We start from the raw sequence: 20,472 nt of genomic DNA, 5'->3' as shown, positions 1-20,472 counted from the left end.
GTTTTTTCAAAAAACAAATTCTTTGACATAAAGTATTAATTTTGATGAAAACCAGAAAACATTTCAAACTCACTAAAAAAAAATGTTTTAAGGACATAAGATTCTGTTTCAGCTTTCTGTTGTCAGGGCGCACATATAGTAAATTTGCAAAACTTTAAACAAAACCTGTTCATGTAATATGCATTACAGTGGTCCCGAGTTCAAACCCAGTCTGCTGATATTCCGTGGAGAAGTGTAATTTATAACACACGAATATTCACATTTGACTAGACACCTCTAGTAAAATCACTAAACATAGAGACACTTCAGTTTAGAGGAATTAAAAAGTAAAGCAGCTGAAAATCAAATAAAACTGAACATTGAAATTTGTCTCTTTGAATCTCATATCATTCATTTCTAGCATACACTTTACTATATTACAGATACAAGATGGTGGTTGAAGCTTGTGGCCTGACCCCAGACTTCAGAGCTTTCCCTAAAGGAGATATGTCAGAAGTAAGTAGAGGAACAGAAATCTTCATTACACTTTAAATACTTGGCCCTACAACCAATTTACACTCAGCCCTACAATCAATGAACACTTGACCAGGTTTACAATGTACAATTGCTCTCTGTTATTCAATGAGTTGCTTAGAATTCACAAGGGAGACTACTAAATCTGTTTACCAAGCAAACACGGTTAACTTGTATCTGCTAACAATATATGCAGAGTTTAGGTGATACCTGTTTTAGAGAGTCCCTTCCCACATTGTTTTGCTTGATATATTCTATTCATTTGTTTTTGAAGTTCACCACATTTTAAAGCATGTGAATCAATCATTTTAACTGATTTTCAGACAAATCATACAGTAGTTTTAGTTACAATAGTCAAAAATATTTTCAAGCTAACATAACCGGTAAAGAATGGTAAAACCTAGCCAAGGCACGACATGGCCTAAATTGTCCCGATGTGCCTCAAATAAAAAATCATTAAAACCTAGCCTATAGAGAGAGTTAATGTTCATGTACAGACAGCATTTATAAGAGGGGCTTAAATGATCAAATTTTCCTTAGAGCTGGGTGATGGGAAAAAAGCTGAGGACATTTATTGTGACAGCTTAGTTCTGTGACAACTTAAGCATAAAGCTGTTTACTTCTGAAAGGCTGTCTGATCAGAATGGCTGCCTAGTCACATGATATACTCACTGGACTGTATTCTCAATGGTCACAGGTTTGAACTCAACCCACCAATATCCCCAATGTCCTAAAGAAACATCCAAATTAATAAAAAAAAAATAGTTTCTTAGGTTTTTGTTTTGTCATCTGTCTTCCCCAGCTTCCAATCAAATAACAATTTAAACCAGTAAGTGTAGGCATTGATCCAAGTACATTGGCTGATTACTTTTTAGTATTGTTAGTACAGAGAGCACGTATCTCTAATGTTGGAGTCCAATTGTATGTTTGTTGTATATAGGTTGGAGAGAGAGGCTGCAACTTGAGTGGTGGACAGAAGCAGCGCTTGTCTCTGGCCCGGGCAGCCTACAGCTACTGTGATTTGATCCTGTTGGATGATCCATTGTCAGCAGTGGATGTCCATACTGCCCATCACATCTTCAGAAGTTGTGTCCAGGGAGTCATGAGAGACAGGACTGTTGTCTTGGTCACACATCACCTTCAGGTAGGTCAATACTTAACAGTTTTGTGTGTCTGCTAGGTTCTCTTTCTGAGGAGACTTTGCTTAAGTTCAAACCTGTACATTGTGATGTTGCTTGTTCAGGCTGTCTTGAGGTCAACTCTAGATGACTTGAATTTTAACCAATTACTCTGCAAGCATTTGAGTTTTATTGTTCGGGTGTATTTCGTGTAGTTGATCAACAATACAGAATGAACAACACATCTATTTAACAAGTAAAGAGATGTAGTCAACGCTGATGAACAATTTATTCTATGTTTATTCTAAGAAAAAAGCCACAGCAAAAGTCTCTGTCAACTAAACACGTCATTACCCTAGAGCAGTGGTTCCCAAACTTTTTTGTCTCGTAGACCCCTTGGCATGTTTTCTGGCTTTTGGTAGACCCCCAACTTAACTTGTATTGAATTTTGCAAATTCATCAAAACATTTTTAAAACAAATTTCTAACTGCGGTGAGTTAAAGATTGAAAAAAAATTTAAAGCTACAAATAGGGTTATAGAGATCTGTCTATTTTTTTAAATTACAAAATTCAAATTTAATCTAATTAAAATAACAATTTATATTTATTACGGGAAGCACCAAACACATTGGAAATGTTTTTTTTTATCTTTTTTTTTTTGCACATCTATTATCCGTTGCTAGGGATATTATGTTTCATGTAGGAATTTGTTGTTCTATGAAGTAGTCCTCAAACATTAAATAGTAATCAATCAATTAATTAATTAGCCTTATGTATTATTGTAAAAGTTTTCACAAAGAGCAGTTTCTCTTGTATGTCTTGATCTTTCACGTGTGGCTCAAATATTGGGTGCGCAGAACTGTTTTCACTAACAGGAGAAGGGGTGAAGGTGAGTACCTAATGAGTACCTAAACCAGTCAGCTTTGGGCAGGAAGGGCTCATTAGCCTTGTCTTGCAGCATACCTAGCAGAAGAAAAACTGAATTCAAACTGTGCTGCCTTCCAGCTATACCCGAACATGGGAAAGGAGCCGGCGACCTTTAGGCAGTTTGCAGCACACAGCGCTACACACTGGCAGAGCCTGTGACACCGATGATCCGTAACAGTATATATGTCGTTTGGAAAGAATTATAAAAGAAGCTTTTAATTTATAACTCATGCCACAGATGTGACCTTGAACTGTAGTGTTGCTTAAAGAAATTCGTTTAATAATGTCAGATGTAGATTTGTGTAAAACAGTTATTTAAAACTACAAAATCAATGTTGTACCTTTAGCATTTTTCTTTTTTTGCTATATATAAAGAGATTTTGTAAGACGCTCACAAACTATTATCTTCTCTATATGTTGTAGAAGAGAGATGTTATGGGTCTATTCTGATCTTTGAGTGTTTGAACGTTTTTCAAATCTTTATGTATTTTGTCAGGGTGCAGGCATTGTCTCAAATGATCCTCCAGCATAATTGATTTCAAATCGGTATAAAAAGGCACTCATGGCAACTGCTAGTATTACAAGGAAGGAATAAATACCAATTTTAAATAATCAGCACTGTACAGTCTACATTTTTTTTAAACATTGGTTGCATGTAGACAAAATGAAGCTAGTTAAATAAGTATTTAAATTAGATAACACAATATTTCGTTTGAAAAGCAGAATAAATATTTAAAGGATTAATTCGGGTACAAATCATATATTATTGTATGAAAGAATTACAATAATTTGAAGTTAAAATTAAAGTCACGACCTGCTTAAATAAAATCTTATCGTAGACCCCCGTGGACATTTCATAGACCCCCAATTTATTTTTTCCCTTTCGTAGACCCCTTGGAAGTCTTCGTAGACCCCTGGGGGTCTATATAGACCACTTTGGGAATCACTGCCCTAGAGGATTCTATCACTAACTGATTTTCCGGTCTCTAACCCCAACATATTCCAAACGTCACTAGTTCCGTTCAATATGCGTCTTCTATGGTGCGTCGCTAAATAACTAAACTATAAATAAGGTGTCTAACAACATTCACTAATAAAAAAAGTCTGTGTTTACATCAAGAGCAAGTGTTTCATGGCCATGTTGTTTAATTATATATTTACTTTGTATGTTTCAGTTATTGCCTAAGAATACCTAAAATTTGATTTTCTTTAGGGCAAAAAATTCTATAATCTTGTTGGTCATAACAATGGCCTAGGCAAATTAGCTGATAGATTTATAGCTAATTAACCAATAATACAGTAGTGCTAGGTAGATAAACACACTCGTACTGGGTGACTTGGTTAGAAAATGTTAATCCCTTTGATGTTTAGTGACTAATTGTTTTAGTTTATGCTTCATTGGTGGCTATGAAAGCAAACCTAATATGTCTTACTGTAAGCCACCTGGTTTTGTGGTGTGGGCTCTGGACACCTGTTTGGTAGTCTCAATGGTCCCAGGTTTTAGCCCTTCCCCCTGCATCCCCTGTCATCCTGTGATAGCTTACGCTAGGATGTAATTAGCTTTAAATCTTGTCAAAACATAAAGCACTTTACAAAGTGACAACAGGTCAAATGTGAGTTTTGAATCATTTACTAGAACTCTGTTTATAATATACAACCTTATAATATACACAAGATTGTCATCTAATGTTACGCCTATTTGTGTGGATCCTGTTGGAAAGATTACATCTTTTCCCATGTACGCTTTAGAACTTTGCAAGGAATAAACCACAGAACATAATCCCCAAGTTCAATCAATTTAATTGAATACATTTGACAAGTACATTTTTTTCTTTTTGTATACAATAGTCATTCAGAAGAAACAGGATTCTTCAACCAAAGTGTCATCAGAGCTAAAACATTCTCATCTTTCTCTTTATAATCGTCTTGAGATGGGGCCCTGATTTTTTCATTAGGTTTCTAGACAAACATATTAATAATTGTTTAGCCATTCTTAACATTACTAAAATTGATTTGGTGACTTAAGAATATTATGTATTGCTGATAACTTTAGATAATAATTTATATAGAAAACCTTTTATTAGAATAATGATAAAGTATAAATCTTATTATATAGATGCTTATTATATAGAATGTGTAATGCTATAATAAGATCTATAAAATGTTCACAAGATCTGCCTGGTCGTGCGGTTTGCGCGCTGGACTGTCGTTCAGATTTATCGGTGGTCCAGGGTTCAAACCATGCCCGCTCCCATCCCTGCGTCATCCTGCGGGAGGTTTGGACTAGGAAGTAATTATCTTCAACTATGAAGGAACATCCGAAACATGTCAAACATTTTACAAACAAACATCAATCCTGAACATTGCTTCTTCTATCAATATAATTGACTTGACTGGAAAAATACACAATACTTACACACTATATGTTTCCTGACTGTCACTTCAGTATCCTGATACTTTGTTTTCAGTATCTAAAAGATTGTAATAAGATCATAGTGCTGAGAGAAGGGGCAGTCGTGGAGCAAGGGTCTCATGAAGAACTTGTTTCTCTATCTGGCGAGTACGCTGCATTACTTACCTTGGTTCACAGAGACAATGAAAGTACACCAGCAGAGAATAGTCCAGTCACATTGCCAAGTGAGTTCTTTCCCTTTTAGTCTAGGTGTCGCTACCATGTAGAGAAATATGTTCACATGTCCCAATGTCGTAAATTGAATGCTGAGTTTCCAATAACTTTGATTGTTGTGCTTCTTTAGAAATGAATTCAAGTGAAGACAACTCTGCAGTCTCAAAGTCTCCACATGAAAACGTAAATGTTACATCAGAGAGTTTACAAATTGTTCCCCAGGAAGTGGCAGGTAACAGTTGCTTTGTACATCTTGTGAGTCTTACCTTATACGCTTGTTCAAAAGAGAATAATAAACTTTTGAGAAGTCTTGGATTGAAATTAATTAATTCATGTTAAAAACAAAACAATTAGCAAAGAGAGGAAATATACTTAAATACAAACAGTCTGCTTATTAGTTCAAACAGTCTGCTTATTGGTTCAAACAGTCTGCTTATTGGTTCAAACAGTCTGCTTATTAGTTCAAGCAGTCTGCTTATTAGTTGACCATGATGACTGGGTGGAGACTAGTAGGGCCATAATAATAATAATAATAATTTTATTTATAAAGCACTGTTAATAAGTATAATGTAGGCTCAATGCGCTGTGATAACATTACAAACATAAACATGAGAGCTAAAATGACAAACTATTCTAAAAAAAAAGTTTTAAACAGATAGGTCTTAATGTTCTTCTTGAATGTAATGTAGCATGTTGTCTGTCTGAGATCAATGGGGAGTGAGTTCCAAACCTTTGTTCTGTGCACAGAAAAAGCCTGCAGACCGTAGCTTTTGAGGGAGATACTATTGTTTTTGAATAGTGTATTAGCTAAACCTATTTATACAAGATACAATGCAAACTTAATCAGAGTGAATTTTAAAGTAACAAATAAAACCTAGCATATGTTAACACACAGATTCTATATTATCAATAATTCAAATCTTGACAGACACTCATTGAATCATAATGCAAACAACGGAACCATCAAAAGTCACCATTAAAAAGATGGCTTCCTGGTCATGTGATATTGCCAGTCAATGAGTCAGTCTTGCGAGAGGTTTGGCCTGGGATGTAATAATCTTTAAGTCTGAAGGAACGTGTGAAACAAGTCAAAGAAAGAAACAAAAACCCCCCACCCTGACTAGTCACAATTGTGGTCTTTAAAAAAACTACTGAAAACATTGATGGACAAAAGTCAAAAGAGGTCTTACGCAGTGTGCAATGGAGTCTTTTAGCAATAATAATCTTACCAAAAAAAAATAACGTTCAAATGACTGCTTAACTGAGAAAGGTATTTTCCATTTGATTTTGTTTTTGCACTAATCTTGTCCACGTCCTACTTACATTAAGCTGCCAATGTGTATTTCCTTTCCAGGGAATGCTGGGACACTTATTCAAGAGGAAACTATACAGAGAGAAAGTTTGTCCTTTTTTGTTTTTCAAAAATACATCCAAGCCATGGGTGGAGTCCCTGTCTTCATTCTTGTCATTTTCTGCTTTAGTTTGCCTGTTGCCAACACAGCCACCGCAGGCTGGTACCTGACTTATTGGCTGCAACAAGCAAGTGCGGTAAGTCTGTGTGTAGTCGAGCAATATTATTATTATAGCTTTTATATAGCGCTACTTTCTAGCTTATAGCATGCTCAGAGCGCTTTTGGTCCAATCTCATTTGTGGACCAGTGGGGGTGAGGGGGTATCTAGGAGTTGGTTTTCCATGCTACCTTTAGGCGCTCAGTAAACACAACTCTGTCGGGTGTTGAACCTCGAGCCCCCTTCTAGATAGCCAAGCCAAGTTCAAGGGCACTTGGCCTCTCGACCACGTTTCCCACCAAATATTCTCTATGCATAATGATAATCACATTTAAACTTGTAGCATTCATCACACTTTGCAGTTCTCACCCAAGGTTTTATTCAAGTGCTCATTCATCACTTGGAAACTTTATAACATGTAAAAAATACTCAAGAGAAAAACTGTTTAAAAAGTTTTAAGTGTTTTATATTACCTACACTTGTAGAACACAACCTTGACCTTTGGGAACATAACTCAGACAAGCTCAAGTGTTGCGGCCCATCCAGACCTGCCCAAGTTCCTGGCTATCTACGGAGCTTTCCTGCCCCTTGCTCTCATCACTCTGATCATCAAGTGTATAGCTTTAATGAAAGTAAGTTCTGTCCCTTTAGTTATGAAGTGTGAATCTTGATTGCTTTAAAATGACTGGAGAGTTCTTCTCACTTTAGTGACATTTACAGTTTGCATTGGTTTTATAGTAAACAAGACTGACAATATCAACTCACAGGCTAGTCAGTTTTATTTATTTTGTTTGGACTAAGACAAACAATCACTAAGAAATGTCACTAAACCACTTAAAATTTGATTATAACATACCATTGAGCACTTTAGGTGACAGGTTGTCTCTTATCTTATCTTACATAATACAGACGTTACTTCAAAAAAGAAGATGATTACGTCCTACGCGTCATGCATTTAGTTATGCAAATTAACCAATGACTTAAATTCTGCCAAGTCACTGGTTTTCCTGGCTAGCTGAGGCAACCCATTCCATGCTCTAATAGCACTAGGGAAGAAGGAGTATTTGTACAAATTTGTCCTAGCATAGAAACTGGTCTTCCAGCCCTGTTAGCAGCCTCTTCCCAACTGTTGTCCACTGCCCTGAGATGCTCTATGAAGATGCAGCACCATGGTATATATGGACATCCCTGTTTGCTTTTTCTTTGCTTTGGCCTTCATGTTATTGCCATCATTTGGTTGCACAATAAATTTTGTAGGAGAAGCGCTTTATTCTACACTCTGTCCCAAGTGCACTAAGTGTTTGAGTGCCCATTGAGCATAGACTTTCTTTGTGCTCCCAGTTCTAAGCCTCTATTGTAGCAAAGTAAAAGCATTATGTGCACCTTTTTTTTTTTTTGTTAATTATTAATTTCTAACACAAAATAGAAGCCTATTAATAGAATGACTTAACTTGACACGTTTTAAATCTCTAACTTGACCCAGCAATGGATATGTATAGGATACAAGAATGTTTTAATTTAAAGAAAAATCTGTAGAGCCAAATGTAGTGATGTATTTGATTGCCAGATTTTTGTGTGTATGTCAACAGACTACATTGGCAGCATCTAGTCGACTTCATGACTCAGCTTTTGTTCAAGTCCTACACAGTACTATTCACTTTTTTGATAGCACCCCAGTAGGACGTATAGTGAACAGGTTCTCAGGAGACCTGGATGAAGGTTGGTCTCTCAGAAATATCTATTAGCCATGATAAGATAATTATTAGAAGCAATGGTTCTATAAATAATTGAGTAGTGATCATATAGATTAGATTTAAAGATTTAAAAGCTTTTCCTTGAAGAAAAACTTTTGAAAGTGAGTCATGTCTAACAATAGGACCAGACCAACTCAGTGTTCATCTCTTCACAGTATTGAGTTCTTTTTTGCCAGCCAGAGTGTTGACTTTTAAAAGTACAAACTCATTGGTCTTCTTTTCTTGGTATCTGATACCCAACAGTTTTTGTTGTAGCATTTACTCTCTTAGGAAGACCAAAAAGAACATGGCGACGCAGTGTACTTGAAGAAGCAGAGAAGACCGGGAAGAGCTGGAACACCATCAAAAAGCTAGCAAGAGACCGTGGAGAGTGGCGTGTTTTTGTCGAGGCCCTATGTTCCATGAGGAACTCAAAGGAGTGATGATGATGATGAGTTACTCGCTTAAAGATGTTTCTTATAGTACAAAGTACATTCTGGATATTATAACTGAACTGGTGATGCTAGTAGGGGATCTGACACATAACCCAGGCCTGTGTCCTGGGAGCAATCAACCATGACAAGGGATAATGGATGGACCATCGGGAACAAGATGGTGTCCATGTGAATTCCGCAGTCAGTGATATGGTCATTTGATTGTCTTCAAAGAATTTGATTGTCTTGAAAGAACTGGTGACAAGCCCATTGCATTTACCATTTTAGAGAAGTCTTGACAGTCTAAAGTGGAGTTTATGTCTGGTACAGTAGAGTCCATGATGAGACGAGCCCAGTATAGTAGTACAGTTATCTACGGTGAAGCAATGGGGTACAAAGTTTTGTGTTGCCAATTGTTAAATTATTGGCTGGTAATTTATTTAAATCATGGTATTTACAACCTGAGTTGTCAAGTTCTTGAGTTGTGTTATGTTGTGCCACTTTTTGCAGAGAGCTAGAGAGTTGTAGCTATATACAGGATGCGTCAAAAAAATGTATACACACTTTTAACTGTCATAGAATATTTATTTCCCGTTCTACAATGCTAAATTTTTGGACATGGAAAGCTTAATGTCCAATTAGAAAAATAAATGTGATTGATGTGAGAAATGTTCAAAGTGGTGGCCTTCAGCATCAATACATTGCTGAGTACGAGTTAACACTGATTCCGTACATCGTACCAAAGTGTCCACTGAGATTTCTGTGCACACCGCCTGAATCTCATTCCTCAGAATGCGTAGCACACTACTAGCACTTACATCACTCTCACGTGCCGCTTGCCTTGACGAGTTTTGAGGTAAATGCTGAAACAGTTCCAAGACCACAGTTTTGGACTCTTCATTTGTAGCTGTATGAGGTCGCCCTGATCGACCTTTATGCACATCACACACTGTTCCATAAATTTCAAATTTGTCTCGTAGACGTGTAATTGTTAACCTTGAAGGTGGTTCTGTACCAGACTCAAGTCTCCACTGTCTTCGAACCACAGCAACATTCTCAAACTTCCAGTACCACTTAATTATCTGCTTCCTCTCTTCAAAACTCAAACGCAGGTCCGCCATGTTGCAATTACTGATGCTGAAGGCCACCAGTTTGAACATTACTCGCATTAATCACATTTATGTATATATATATATTTAAATATTGTATATATATATATTTAAATATTGTCACATTTCATCCCATTGTCTTTTTTTTTTCAGTGGACTCTAGGCTCCCAATGAATGCCGACATTTTCTTAACTCAGGTGTTACAAATTGTGGCCGCTGTGGCCATGATGGGTTATGTGATGCCCTGGTTTCTCCTGGCAGTCCTTCCTCTGGCCATCATCACTTGCCTGCTCATGATTGTCTTCCACAAGTGTGTCCATGAGCTCAAGTATCTGGACAATGTGACCAGGTCACCTGTGGTCAGTCACATGGGAGCATCACTGGAGGGGTTGGCTGTTATACATGCTTATAAGAAGGATTCTGACTTTATGCACAAGTAAGTATTCACTCTGCTCTAGAACTAGACATTTCAAAGCATTGTAAATTAAATTCACAAGTTTGATATAAAAACAAAAAAAATTATCTAGTTTCAGAATTTAAATTTATTTAAAAAAAAAATAAAGTGACAAAATGCTAATTAATTAAAGCCCCATTCCAGTTTACTAATGGTCATTATTTACAAGCCTTTCATTAAACATAAAAGTTCAGCTTTTTTTTTTTTAATTTTTTCAAGAATCTGTTAAATATACATTGTCTTGCTTACATGATACTGAATAAAAAGTTAGCTTCTTTTGTGTGTGTATGTGTGTATGTCATGTGTGTTTGGACAATCATAGATTTTTTTAGATTATTTAGATTATCTGTTCACTTTTGTCTTGTTGAAAGCAGAGTCTCAAAAATGAAAAAAAAAAACAAAAAAAAAAACAATATCAAGGGAAATCCACTATTTTCACAATATAATGAAGTAGCAGTTATACATAAAATACTGAACAATAATCTCCAAATAAAAGAACAAAACATTGTTCCATATGCTAAGACAAACTTCTTCCCTAGTGCTATTAGAGCATGGAAATAGGTTGCCTGAATCAGCCAGGAAAACCAATTGACAAGCATGACTTGATTGACCTAGAAACATGCCTAGGAAGTAATCATCTTCTTTTTTGAAGTAAAGTCTGTATTTAATAAGACAAGATAATGATAATATTTTTGTCATTATAAGTTACCAAAGAGAACTCTGCTATAACCTTAGCATCTAGTGAATGGGCCAGGAACATGACTTAACTCTTTCTCTCCATAATTATTTACCACATTCTGGTGGAATCAACGTTGGTATCGTCAGTTAGGAGAGAAAGAGTTAAGTCAACCCTCCTCTAAGTCTTGCTCTCCTTATTGACATTAGGTTTGAGTCTGAAAAGTTTTCCTGTGATTTAATAGAAGAAAATAGATTGGCCATTGAATGAAATGTTGAACCAACTGTTTAATAAATAGATTACTCTATCTGGTGAAGTTTTAATACAATTCACAAATGTGGCACTGAATGGGTGTTCTTTTATCCAAAGGTACTGTGACCTGCTCAATACCAACGCTGTTGCCGTCCTAATGTTTTATGCAGCCAATCGTTGGTTAGCTCTTCGTACAGATTTTGTGAGTGGAATCCTGGCCTTTGTGATAGTAGTGCTGCTCTTGGTCACTTCAATCAGGCCTGAGTTAGCTGGCCTGGCTCTGTCATACACTGTCCAGGTAAAAATACGAGATTATCTTTTTCTTTGATGTGTTTATTACTTTTTTTTTAATGACTATTGACAATTGTGCCAGACCTCTCAGATAGGCACATTATAATGTATTTGATTGGTTCCTTGCAACAGAAGAAAGATAAAGCTTGTCTTCGAGTCTGAAGTTTAATAAGGAATGCAGTATTTCCCGTGGCCACCCAGCCCCAGCAGTGACCTACATATTTTGCAACACACAGGGCAAGCATAACCATTGTCTGCTGGTGGTCGGTTAAGATTTTCTTTTAGCTGCCTGCGTCTGTCCTCGGCAGTGGATTTTCTTTCTCCAATGTGGATCCCGAGGCCATTAGTTTTTGTTTTTTTTTTTACTTCATTGTCAATTGGAGCAAATAAACAAAGCTAAGAAAGACAATAAAATAACATTTAGGTCTTCAACTCTCAAACTTTCTGCCATCGGTGTTGAAGTATTTCAATGAACTCACCAAGTTTGTAGCCTTTCACCATCACCAAGACAATACAAGTCACCAGGGATAAAAAGACACAAAAGTTATTCAGTTCCCTTGGCTATTGCATAATTTCAATAAACAGTAACCTCTGGAGATTCCAGTTTGAAAAATGTTTGATGGCATGTTGATTTGTATTTAGTTCCTTCTAAAGTATGCCAAAGGCAGTCTTTTTTGGTGAGCTCAAAGGTGGTCGGCGTAATAGAGGCGCCCCACGGAAAAGCTTTAAAGATCAGCTTAGGCGTCAGCTTTCCTTGGCTGACATAGAAGAGAGCACCTGACTGCATGCGGCGTCGGAATGAGACAGCTGGAGGTCACTCACGAAGGCCGCGCGATACACATTTGAGACCAAAAGAAAATCTGCTGCCGAGGACAAACGCAGATGACGAAAAGAAAATCTAAATCAACCACCTGCGGACAATGGTTATGCTTGCCGTGGCAAAATATGCAGGTCATAGCTGGGGCTGTGCACCCACAGGAAATACTGTATTCCTCATTAATCTTCGGACTCGAAGACAAGCCTTATTATTAATATTAAAGCCTTTTATTTTTATTTGTTATTTATTTTATTTTTATTCATTCTCTGCCACTGCCAGAACAACTTTTGTTAAAAGGAAATGCCCAGTGAGGAGGAATTCTCTTACTATGTGGCTTTTTGGAAAAAAATTTTTATTATAATTACTTTTTATTGCAAGTGTAACATTGAAATCAAAGTCAATTTAAAATGGCTGTCAATTACTTTGGCAACTAGAGTGCACTCAAAGTTCTCTTGTGTAATGGGAAATGAATAAAAAAACTGGGACAAATGTAACTCAAGATTGATTAGTTTGTCAGGAAACTCTTGAGTGTTGCATTTCCTGGCTACCAGTAACACAGACTAAAAGCACAAAATACCTAGGTGTTATAATAAATGAAAAACTGTCATGGAATCTCCATATTGATGAAACTATAAAAAAATGAAACAAAGCATTAGGGTTTATTAAAACAAATTTCTATAAATCAAATAAGAACATAAAACTAAGATGTTATTTGACCTTGGTTAGGCCAATAATAGAATATGCATCCTCTGTTTAGGGCCCCTCAACTCAAGAAAACATTAAGAAACTGGAACATACACAAAATAGAGCAGTGAGATTCATAACAAACGAATATTCAAATTTGACTAGAATAACACCTTTAGTAAAATCACTAAATTTAGAAAGCCTTCAGGACAGAAGACTCAAAGTAAAGTAGCAATCATACATAAAACACTGAACCATAATCTTCAAATACAAAAACAAAATCTAATAAAATACTCAGAAAGACAAAAAGATAAAGGCACATTCCTCGTCCTATATGCTAGGACAAATTTGTACAAATGCTCCTTCTTCCCTAGTGCTATTAGAGCATGGAATGGGTTGCCTGAGCTAGCCAGGAAAACCAGTGACTTGGCAGAATTTAAGTCATTGTTTAATATGCATGACTGAATGCATGACGCTTGCGTAGGATGTAATCATCTTCTTTTTTGAAGTGACGTCTGTATCATATAAGATAAGATAAGAAAGAAAACCTAAACATGTCTCAGATGTAATCAACTTTTCAAGGTGAAGATTGGACTCCACAATCATCCTCTAGACAGACAATGTAATTGTTAATAATAGTAAATCAACTTTTAGACAGGCAATGTAATTGTTAATGATAGTCATTCAACTTTTAGACGGACAGTGTAATTGTTAATAATACTCAATCAACTTTTAGACAGACAGTGTAATTGTTAATAATAGTCAATCAACTTTTAGACAGACAGTGTAATTGTTAATAATAGTCAATCTTGAGTGAAATGGTTTAAACATCCAATTTGTGCTCAGTGTCAAATATCAGTACTTAATCTTAGAGCACTTGATTGGTTCAAAGATGTGCTGATCGTTTCATTGAAACATTTCTTTTTTTATTTCTTTTTCAGCTGTCATCTTTGTTCCAGTTTACTGCCAGGATGGCTGTAGAAACAGAGGCCAGATTTTCATCTGTTCAGCGGCTAGTGGAGTATTGCCAGGTAAGGATGGCTGTTTGTGTGGTCTAATGTTGTTACATTGGTCACTGCCATCCTCTGCCAGAAGGTTTGGGGCAGGATGTAATAATCATTTCCAAAGGAATGTCAGGCTCTTCTAAAACACAACCCACAGCCAAGTGTAATTGAATGGTTTGATTTTTATCAACAGATTCAGCTGGCATTCATACAGATGTTTTGAAGTCACAATCCACTCAGTGGATTTAAAACATGAACTAAAAGTAAAGTTCCCCTTTCAGACCTTGTGGTCTATAGGGCAGATGATGTAAAGGTCATCTGTTTCTGTGGCCTACTGTTAACGAGGGTGTCATGTGGCCAGCATAACAAAACACCGCCTTTACTTTTCACCTAATGTCAGGTACCCATTAGAGCTGGGTGTGGGTGGACTCTGCCCCTCCTAAAAACATGAACTAGAAAGTGATTAATAGTCTTTCTTCATTATAAATAAATGCATGCACTGATCTAATTTCTCAATGATTTTTAGACAAGCTCATTCATTTTGACAAAATAATAGTATAAATATATATTTTTTTTTACCTATCATTTTGATTTTAACCAAACTATACTTAGAAAGCAGTCCTTATTAATTTGTTTGTTTACTTGCCAGTTGAAAGACTTGGAACCAGTGAAAGATGAAAGTAACAAACAGTCAGCTGATTGGCCAACCCAAGGGACCATTAAGTTTGATAATGTCAAGCTTCGATATAGGAAAAACACGCCGCTGGCACTTAAAGGTGTGAGTTTCCAGGTCCAAGGTCACAAGAAGATAGGCATTGTGGGCAGGACAGGGGCAGGTAATTATTTTATCATCATCTCTAAGTGGCATAATTTCATTTCACATAACAGAGTGCACAGTATTTTAAACTTTCATAAGCTGTAAGCTCTGTCTGTTCCAATGTGGGATGCCTGGTCGAGAGGCTAATTTATGCTTGAACTTGGGTTGGCTACCTATGATGGGGCTCGAGGTTCGACACCCGACTTGAGCAGAGTTATGTTTACTGAGCACCTAAAGGCAGCACAGAAAACCTCTGAGATACTCTTCCCTCCCTCCCCCCCCCTCCACACACTGGTCCACAAATGAGAATGGGCCAAAGTGCTCTGAGCATGCTATACGCATGAAAGTAGTGCTATATAAAAAGCTATAATTTAATTGTTAATGTCAGTGTCCTCACATTTCCCCTTACTTTTTCGTACCCTCTAGCGAGCAATTCTTTGGTCCTTACTTGAAGTGCATGTCTTATGAATATCTATTAGATTTACTTGGTCATATCTGCAACTGATCCAATGAGCAATCTTCTGGTTACACTTTCATGCTAGTAGATAGAAGTAGGTGAGAATAGTTTCAATATATATATAGCACACATAAGTGAGCATTAAGTTTTATGTAGATCACACAAGTGATTTGTTTCAAGGGAGGAAATAAAGGGCATTACTATAGGTAGTCTTGATTATCTTCCCTGATTTCAATGTCAATAACCACTCGCTATCTCTATTGTATAAATTTTAGAAGCATTCTTTTACAATAGTAGATTCCATGCTCCAAGTAGATAAACTTCCTTCTATTTCCTTAAGTTGTTGGGTTCCTTATGTCAAATCTTGATTTATGACTTGTCTTCTTAAAGTTAGTTTGAGTGTAAATTATTATAAATTGCTTAAATTTGTGTAGTTCATGTTTGTACATGACATTATGTGAAGGCAAAGTTCCATATGCATTCAGTTTAAGGGAAGTCTACACATGAGCTTTGAATGATATTAACAATAATGGCAATGTCTTCAAGTCTGAAGATTAAACAATAACGGCAATGTCTTTTCTAAATTCTAAAGATTGAGGATGATGTTAACATTGAGTATAAGGCTTGTCTTCAATTCTGAAGATTAATTAGGAATGCAGTATTTCCCATGGCTATGCAGCCCAAGCTGCGACCTATATATTTTGCCACATCTAGTACAGGCATAACACAGGTAAAAAGGGGTCGCCGAGCTTAAAAGGTTGAGAACCGCTGGTCTAGAGAATGATTGTTGAGTCCGATTGTTGAGTCCAATCTTCCCTTGAATTCAGTCAAGTATATTAACCAATGACTTAAATTCTGCCAAGTCAATGGTTTTCCTGGCTAGCTCAGGCAACCCATTCCATGCCATTGTCCAACAGTGGTTGTTTTAGATTTTCTTTTCGCTGTCTATATTGTCCTTGGCTGTGGATTTTATTTTGGTCTCAAATGTGTATCCGCTGCATTTGTAAAGGATCTCCAGCTGTCTTGTTCTGCCAAACAGTGGTTCTCTCTCTTTGGTTGGGGAAAGTAAAGGCAGTTGGTCATTCTGTTGGCCACAGACACCCTGTTCGTTAACCGTTGGCTAAAGAAACAGATGACCTTAACATCATATACCCTAAAGAGATTTTTCTTTTTATACTATCAAGGGAAGTGCTGGATTTAGTTAATGTTTCACACATATTGAGAGATATTTTTACAAATAAATCAAATAATAAAAAATTCAATAAATTTCGTGATTTCAGGGAAGACCTCACTCTCAGCTGCTCTCTTCCGATTAGTTGAGTTGGAATCTGGCCATGTAACTGTAGATAACATTGACATTGCCACAGTGGCCCTCAGTGACCTGCGCTCTAGACTGTCAATCATACCTCAAGATCCAGTTTTATTTTCTGGCACTCTCAGGTAGATGACTAGTTTATCATCTAATCAATAAATGTCTAATTAATTTAAATTAATATATAATTACTTTAAGTTCATTAATTTTAATCATTACTTTGAATTGGTTGAGATAATTGGTTTACTTTATTGCTATTATTTACATAAATATTGCTGTAAATATGCTGTAAACTGCAATGGCACAGCTTTGGTTTGTTAATTTTTGTGCATGTTTTAGACAATCTTTTGTACCAATGATTTAATTGTGTTTCAGATATAATTTGGACCCATTTCATCAATTCTCAGACCCAGAGATTTGGCAGGCTTTAGAAAAATGCCATGTAGCTCAGATGGTAAGTAAAATTGTTTTATATCAGATGATTTGCATATTTTTTTTATAATAATATACATTTCTAATACTAGGACTTGTATTTGTTTTTGTTTTTTTTGGATGATTTTATTACCTGTGAATAACACATTTGTTGTGATAATAGCATTAAGGTGTATGTGACTGAAAGGATAAACATTTATTTATTGTAAATCTTAAGATAACAGAATATAGTTTAAAATTCTAAACTCAAAGTCACATTGTTTCAAATTATTGTGTTTATATCATGGGATTAACTCTGTAGACCATTACAGAAATGTACTTCTTATGTAAAGAAACTTTGATGTAATGTTTCTATTTGTCCAGGTCCGTACATTAGATCATCAGTTAGACAGTCAAGTTCTTCAGAGTGGGTCAAACTTTTCTGTAGGAGAGAAACAGTTGTTGTGTTTAGTCAGGGCAGTTCTCAGGGGGAATAAGGTGAGAGTCAGACCAGTTCTTACTTTCCATGGGAATCATTAGGTTGGTCTGCTACAATGATTCTCTTATCATTTTTTCTAACTCCTGTATAAAGGCTGGTTAAGGAATTTCTGGGTTTGAACTCTGAAACACAATCCTTCACATGCTATCTGGTTTATGTGGTATGCGCTCTGCACTGTTATCCAGATTGTCGTGGGTTTAAACCCTGACATTCCCCACCATCCTGTGTAAAGTTTGTGCTACAATGTAATAATCTTCAATTCTGAAGGAACATTTGAAACATGTAAAACAAACAATTTCTTGTCCAATGGATATCAGATCTACAAACATGTTTGCTGGTCATAGAAACATCTTCAGATTCCTGATTCATATTCCTCAATTTCTACCAAGATCTGATTCATATTCCTCAATTTCTACCAAGATCTGATTCATATTCCTCAATTTCTACCAAGATCTGATTCATATTCCTCAATTTCTACCAAGATCTGATTCATATTCCTCAATTTCTACCAAGATCTGATTCATATTCCTCAATTTCTACCAAGATCTGATTCATATTCCTCAATTTCTACCAAGATCTGATTCATATTCCTCAATTTCTACCAAGATCTGATTCATATTCCTCAATTTCTACCAAGATCTGATTCATATTCCTCAATTTCTACCAAGATCTGATTCATATTCCTCAATTTCTACCAAGATCTGATTCATATTCCTCAATTTCTACCAAGATCTGATTCATATTCCTCAATTTCTACCAAGATCTGATTCATATTCCTCAATTTCTAACAAGATCTGATTCATATTCCTCAATTTCTACCAAGATCTGATTCATATTCCTCAATTTCTACCAAGATCTGATTCATATTCCTCAATTTCTACCAAGATCTGATTCATATTCCTCAATTTCTAACAAGATCTGATTCATATTCCTCAATTTCTACCAAGATCTGATTCATATTCCTCAATTTCTACCAAGATCTGATTCATATTCCTCAATTTCTACCAAGATCTGATTCATATTCCTCAATTTCTACCAAGATCTGATTCATATTCCTCAATTTCTACCAAGATCTGATTCATATTCCTCAATTTCTACCAAGATCTGATTCATATTCCTCAATTTCTACCAAGATCTGATTCATATTCCTCAATTTCTACCAAGATCTGATTCATATTCCTCAATTTCTACCAAGATCTGATTCATATTCCTCAATTTCTACCAAGATCTGATTCATATTCCTCAATTTCTAACAAGATCTGATTCATATTCCTCAATTTCTACCAAGATCTGATTCATATTCCTCAATTTCTACCAAGATCTGATTCATATTCCTCAATTTCTAACAAGATCTGATTCATATTCCTCAATTTCTATCAAGATCTGATTCATATTCCTCAATTTCTACCAAGATCTGATTCATATTCCTCAATTTCTAACAAGATCTGATTCATATTCCTCAATTTCTAACAAGATCTGATTCATATTCCTCAATTTCTACCAAGATCTGATTCATATTCCTCAATTTCTACCAAGATCTGATTCATATTCCTCAATTTCTACCAAGATTTTCAATAAAGAGCTTTGTTTAAAAAACTTAGTCAGATAATCTACCACTTGCCTGTAGTTTTTTTAGACAAAGCGTTTTATGTTTCAGATTTTGATTCTGGATGAAGCCACTGCCTCAATAGACTCTGAGACTGATGCTCTACTTCAACAAACTTTAAGAGAAGGTTTCCAAGAATGTACCATGCTTATCATTGCTCATAGACTGAACACTGTCTTAGATTGTGATCTGGTTCTTGTTCTGCAAGATGGACATGTAAGTCTAGAAAACATTTTTTTATCTGCGCACACAGAGACCTGACATTAGAGTTGGTCCTACTTCTCAATGGGAAACTTAACTTCTTTTATTTAGGTTGGTGTTGTGGAATAGTTTTCAAGTGTTTTGATTAGTTCTGAAGTATTTTGTAGTTGACACTTGTTGTGACACGGTTACTATGTGTGTGGTCAACCGTGACACACAGTCAAGTGTTGGGTATCTGGGAGTTGGGGGACTTGAGAGAAGTCGCAGGTGTGTGGTAAACAAGGGCAAGGAAAGAACATCGAGTGGAGTTGCTTGTATATAAATGTTAGCCTTGTAAATATGTTGCTGTTAAATGCATTACAATTAAAGGAACTTGTTTCTTAACAACACTATTTCGGTTTCGCAAAACCTTTTGAATATGTGAAAGGTAATTACAAAGCTTCGTCTGTCAGGCAGGATTCTTTTACACATTTTTTTCCCACTTCCCCAAGTTGTTTTAGATAGAAAAGGAGAAATAAATCTTGCAGTATTGAGATGTGGTAGTAAATGTGCAGTTCTTTCCATTATATTAGCATGTTTAAAAAATGAGTGTTTAAAAAATGATTCAGCTTGTTTTAAAATTATTATTAAAGAGTAATTTATTTTGTGTAGATGAGTGAATATTTCTAGTGCTAATGGGCTGAGAAGAAATAAGAAAATTACATCCAGATGTTTTTGAGAATTAACAGTAGGCTTACATCAATGTCTTACTGTAAAGGGTAGTCAGACCAATGAGTGAGTCTTTATAATAATAATCTTTATTATCCTTGTGGAAATGTCTTACAAACGTCTATTATGCATAACAAAACATGGCGATGCTAGCAAATGAAATGTACAATAATGCTAGTTTCACTAAAAAATTACATGTGTAGATTTTTAGTGAGTGGCCACGATTAAAGAGCTTAATCAGTGAGTAGACCAATTAGTGATAAGCCTAGTAAGTGGGGTCATTAGTGTTGCAACATTGACAATCACATTTTTTT

At 35.9% G+C, this 20,472-nt stretch overlaps 1 protein-coding gene across 3 annotated transcripts in view; it reads left to right on the top strand.

The window, feature by feature from the left end:
• LOC106071229 (ATP-binding cassette sub-family C member 5-like) overlaps positions 1-20,472 on the top strand; it is a 129,500-nt gene that overhangs the window by 105,465 nt on the left and 3,563 nt on the right. For all 3 annotated transcript variants that reach the window (XM_056039134.1, XM_056039135.1, XM_056039136.1), the window contains exons 17-31: positions 423-495; positions 1,454-1,657; positions 5,027-5,195; positions 5,315-5,416; positions 6,539-6,732; positions 7,179-7,325; positions 8,283-8,412; positions 10,123-10,405; positions 11,469-11,649; positions 14,085-14,174; positions 14,797-14,983; positions 16,702-16,861; positions 17,109-17,187; positions 17,529-17,642; positions 19,301-19,465. In XM_056039134.1, coding sequence (XP_055895109.1) covers positions 423-495; positions 1,454-1,657; positions 5,027-5,195; positions 5,315-5,416; positions 6,539-6,732; positions 7,179-7,325; positions 8,283-8,412; positions 10,123-10,405; positions 11,469-11,649; positions 14,085-14,174; positions 14,797-14,983; positions 16,702-16,861; positions 17,109-17,187; positions 17,529-17,642; positions 19,301-19,465 — 2,278 coding nt within the window. The remainder of the gene's footprint in view (positions 1-422; positions 496-1,453; positions 1,658-5,026; positions 5,196-5,314; positions 5,417-6,538; positions 6,733-7,178; positions 7,326-8,282; positions 8,413-10,122; positions 10,406-11,468; positions 11,650-14,084; positions 14,175-14,796; positions 14,984-16,701; positions 16,862-17,108; positions 17,188-17,528; positions 17,643-19,300; positions 19,466-20,472) is intronic.

Source organism: Biomphalaria glabrata, chromosome 8 (assembly GCF_947242115.1).
Source record: "Biomphalaria glabrata chromosome 8, xgBioGlab47.1, whole genome shotgun sequence".
NCBI lineage: Eukaryota > Metazoa > Mollusca > Gastropoda > Planorbidae > Biomphalaria > Biomphalaria glabrata.
Note: the sequence above shows the minus strand (reverse complement) of the source record. Positions and strands in the feature narration are given on the sequence as shown.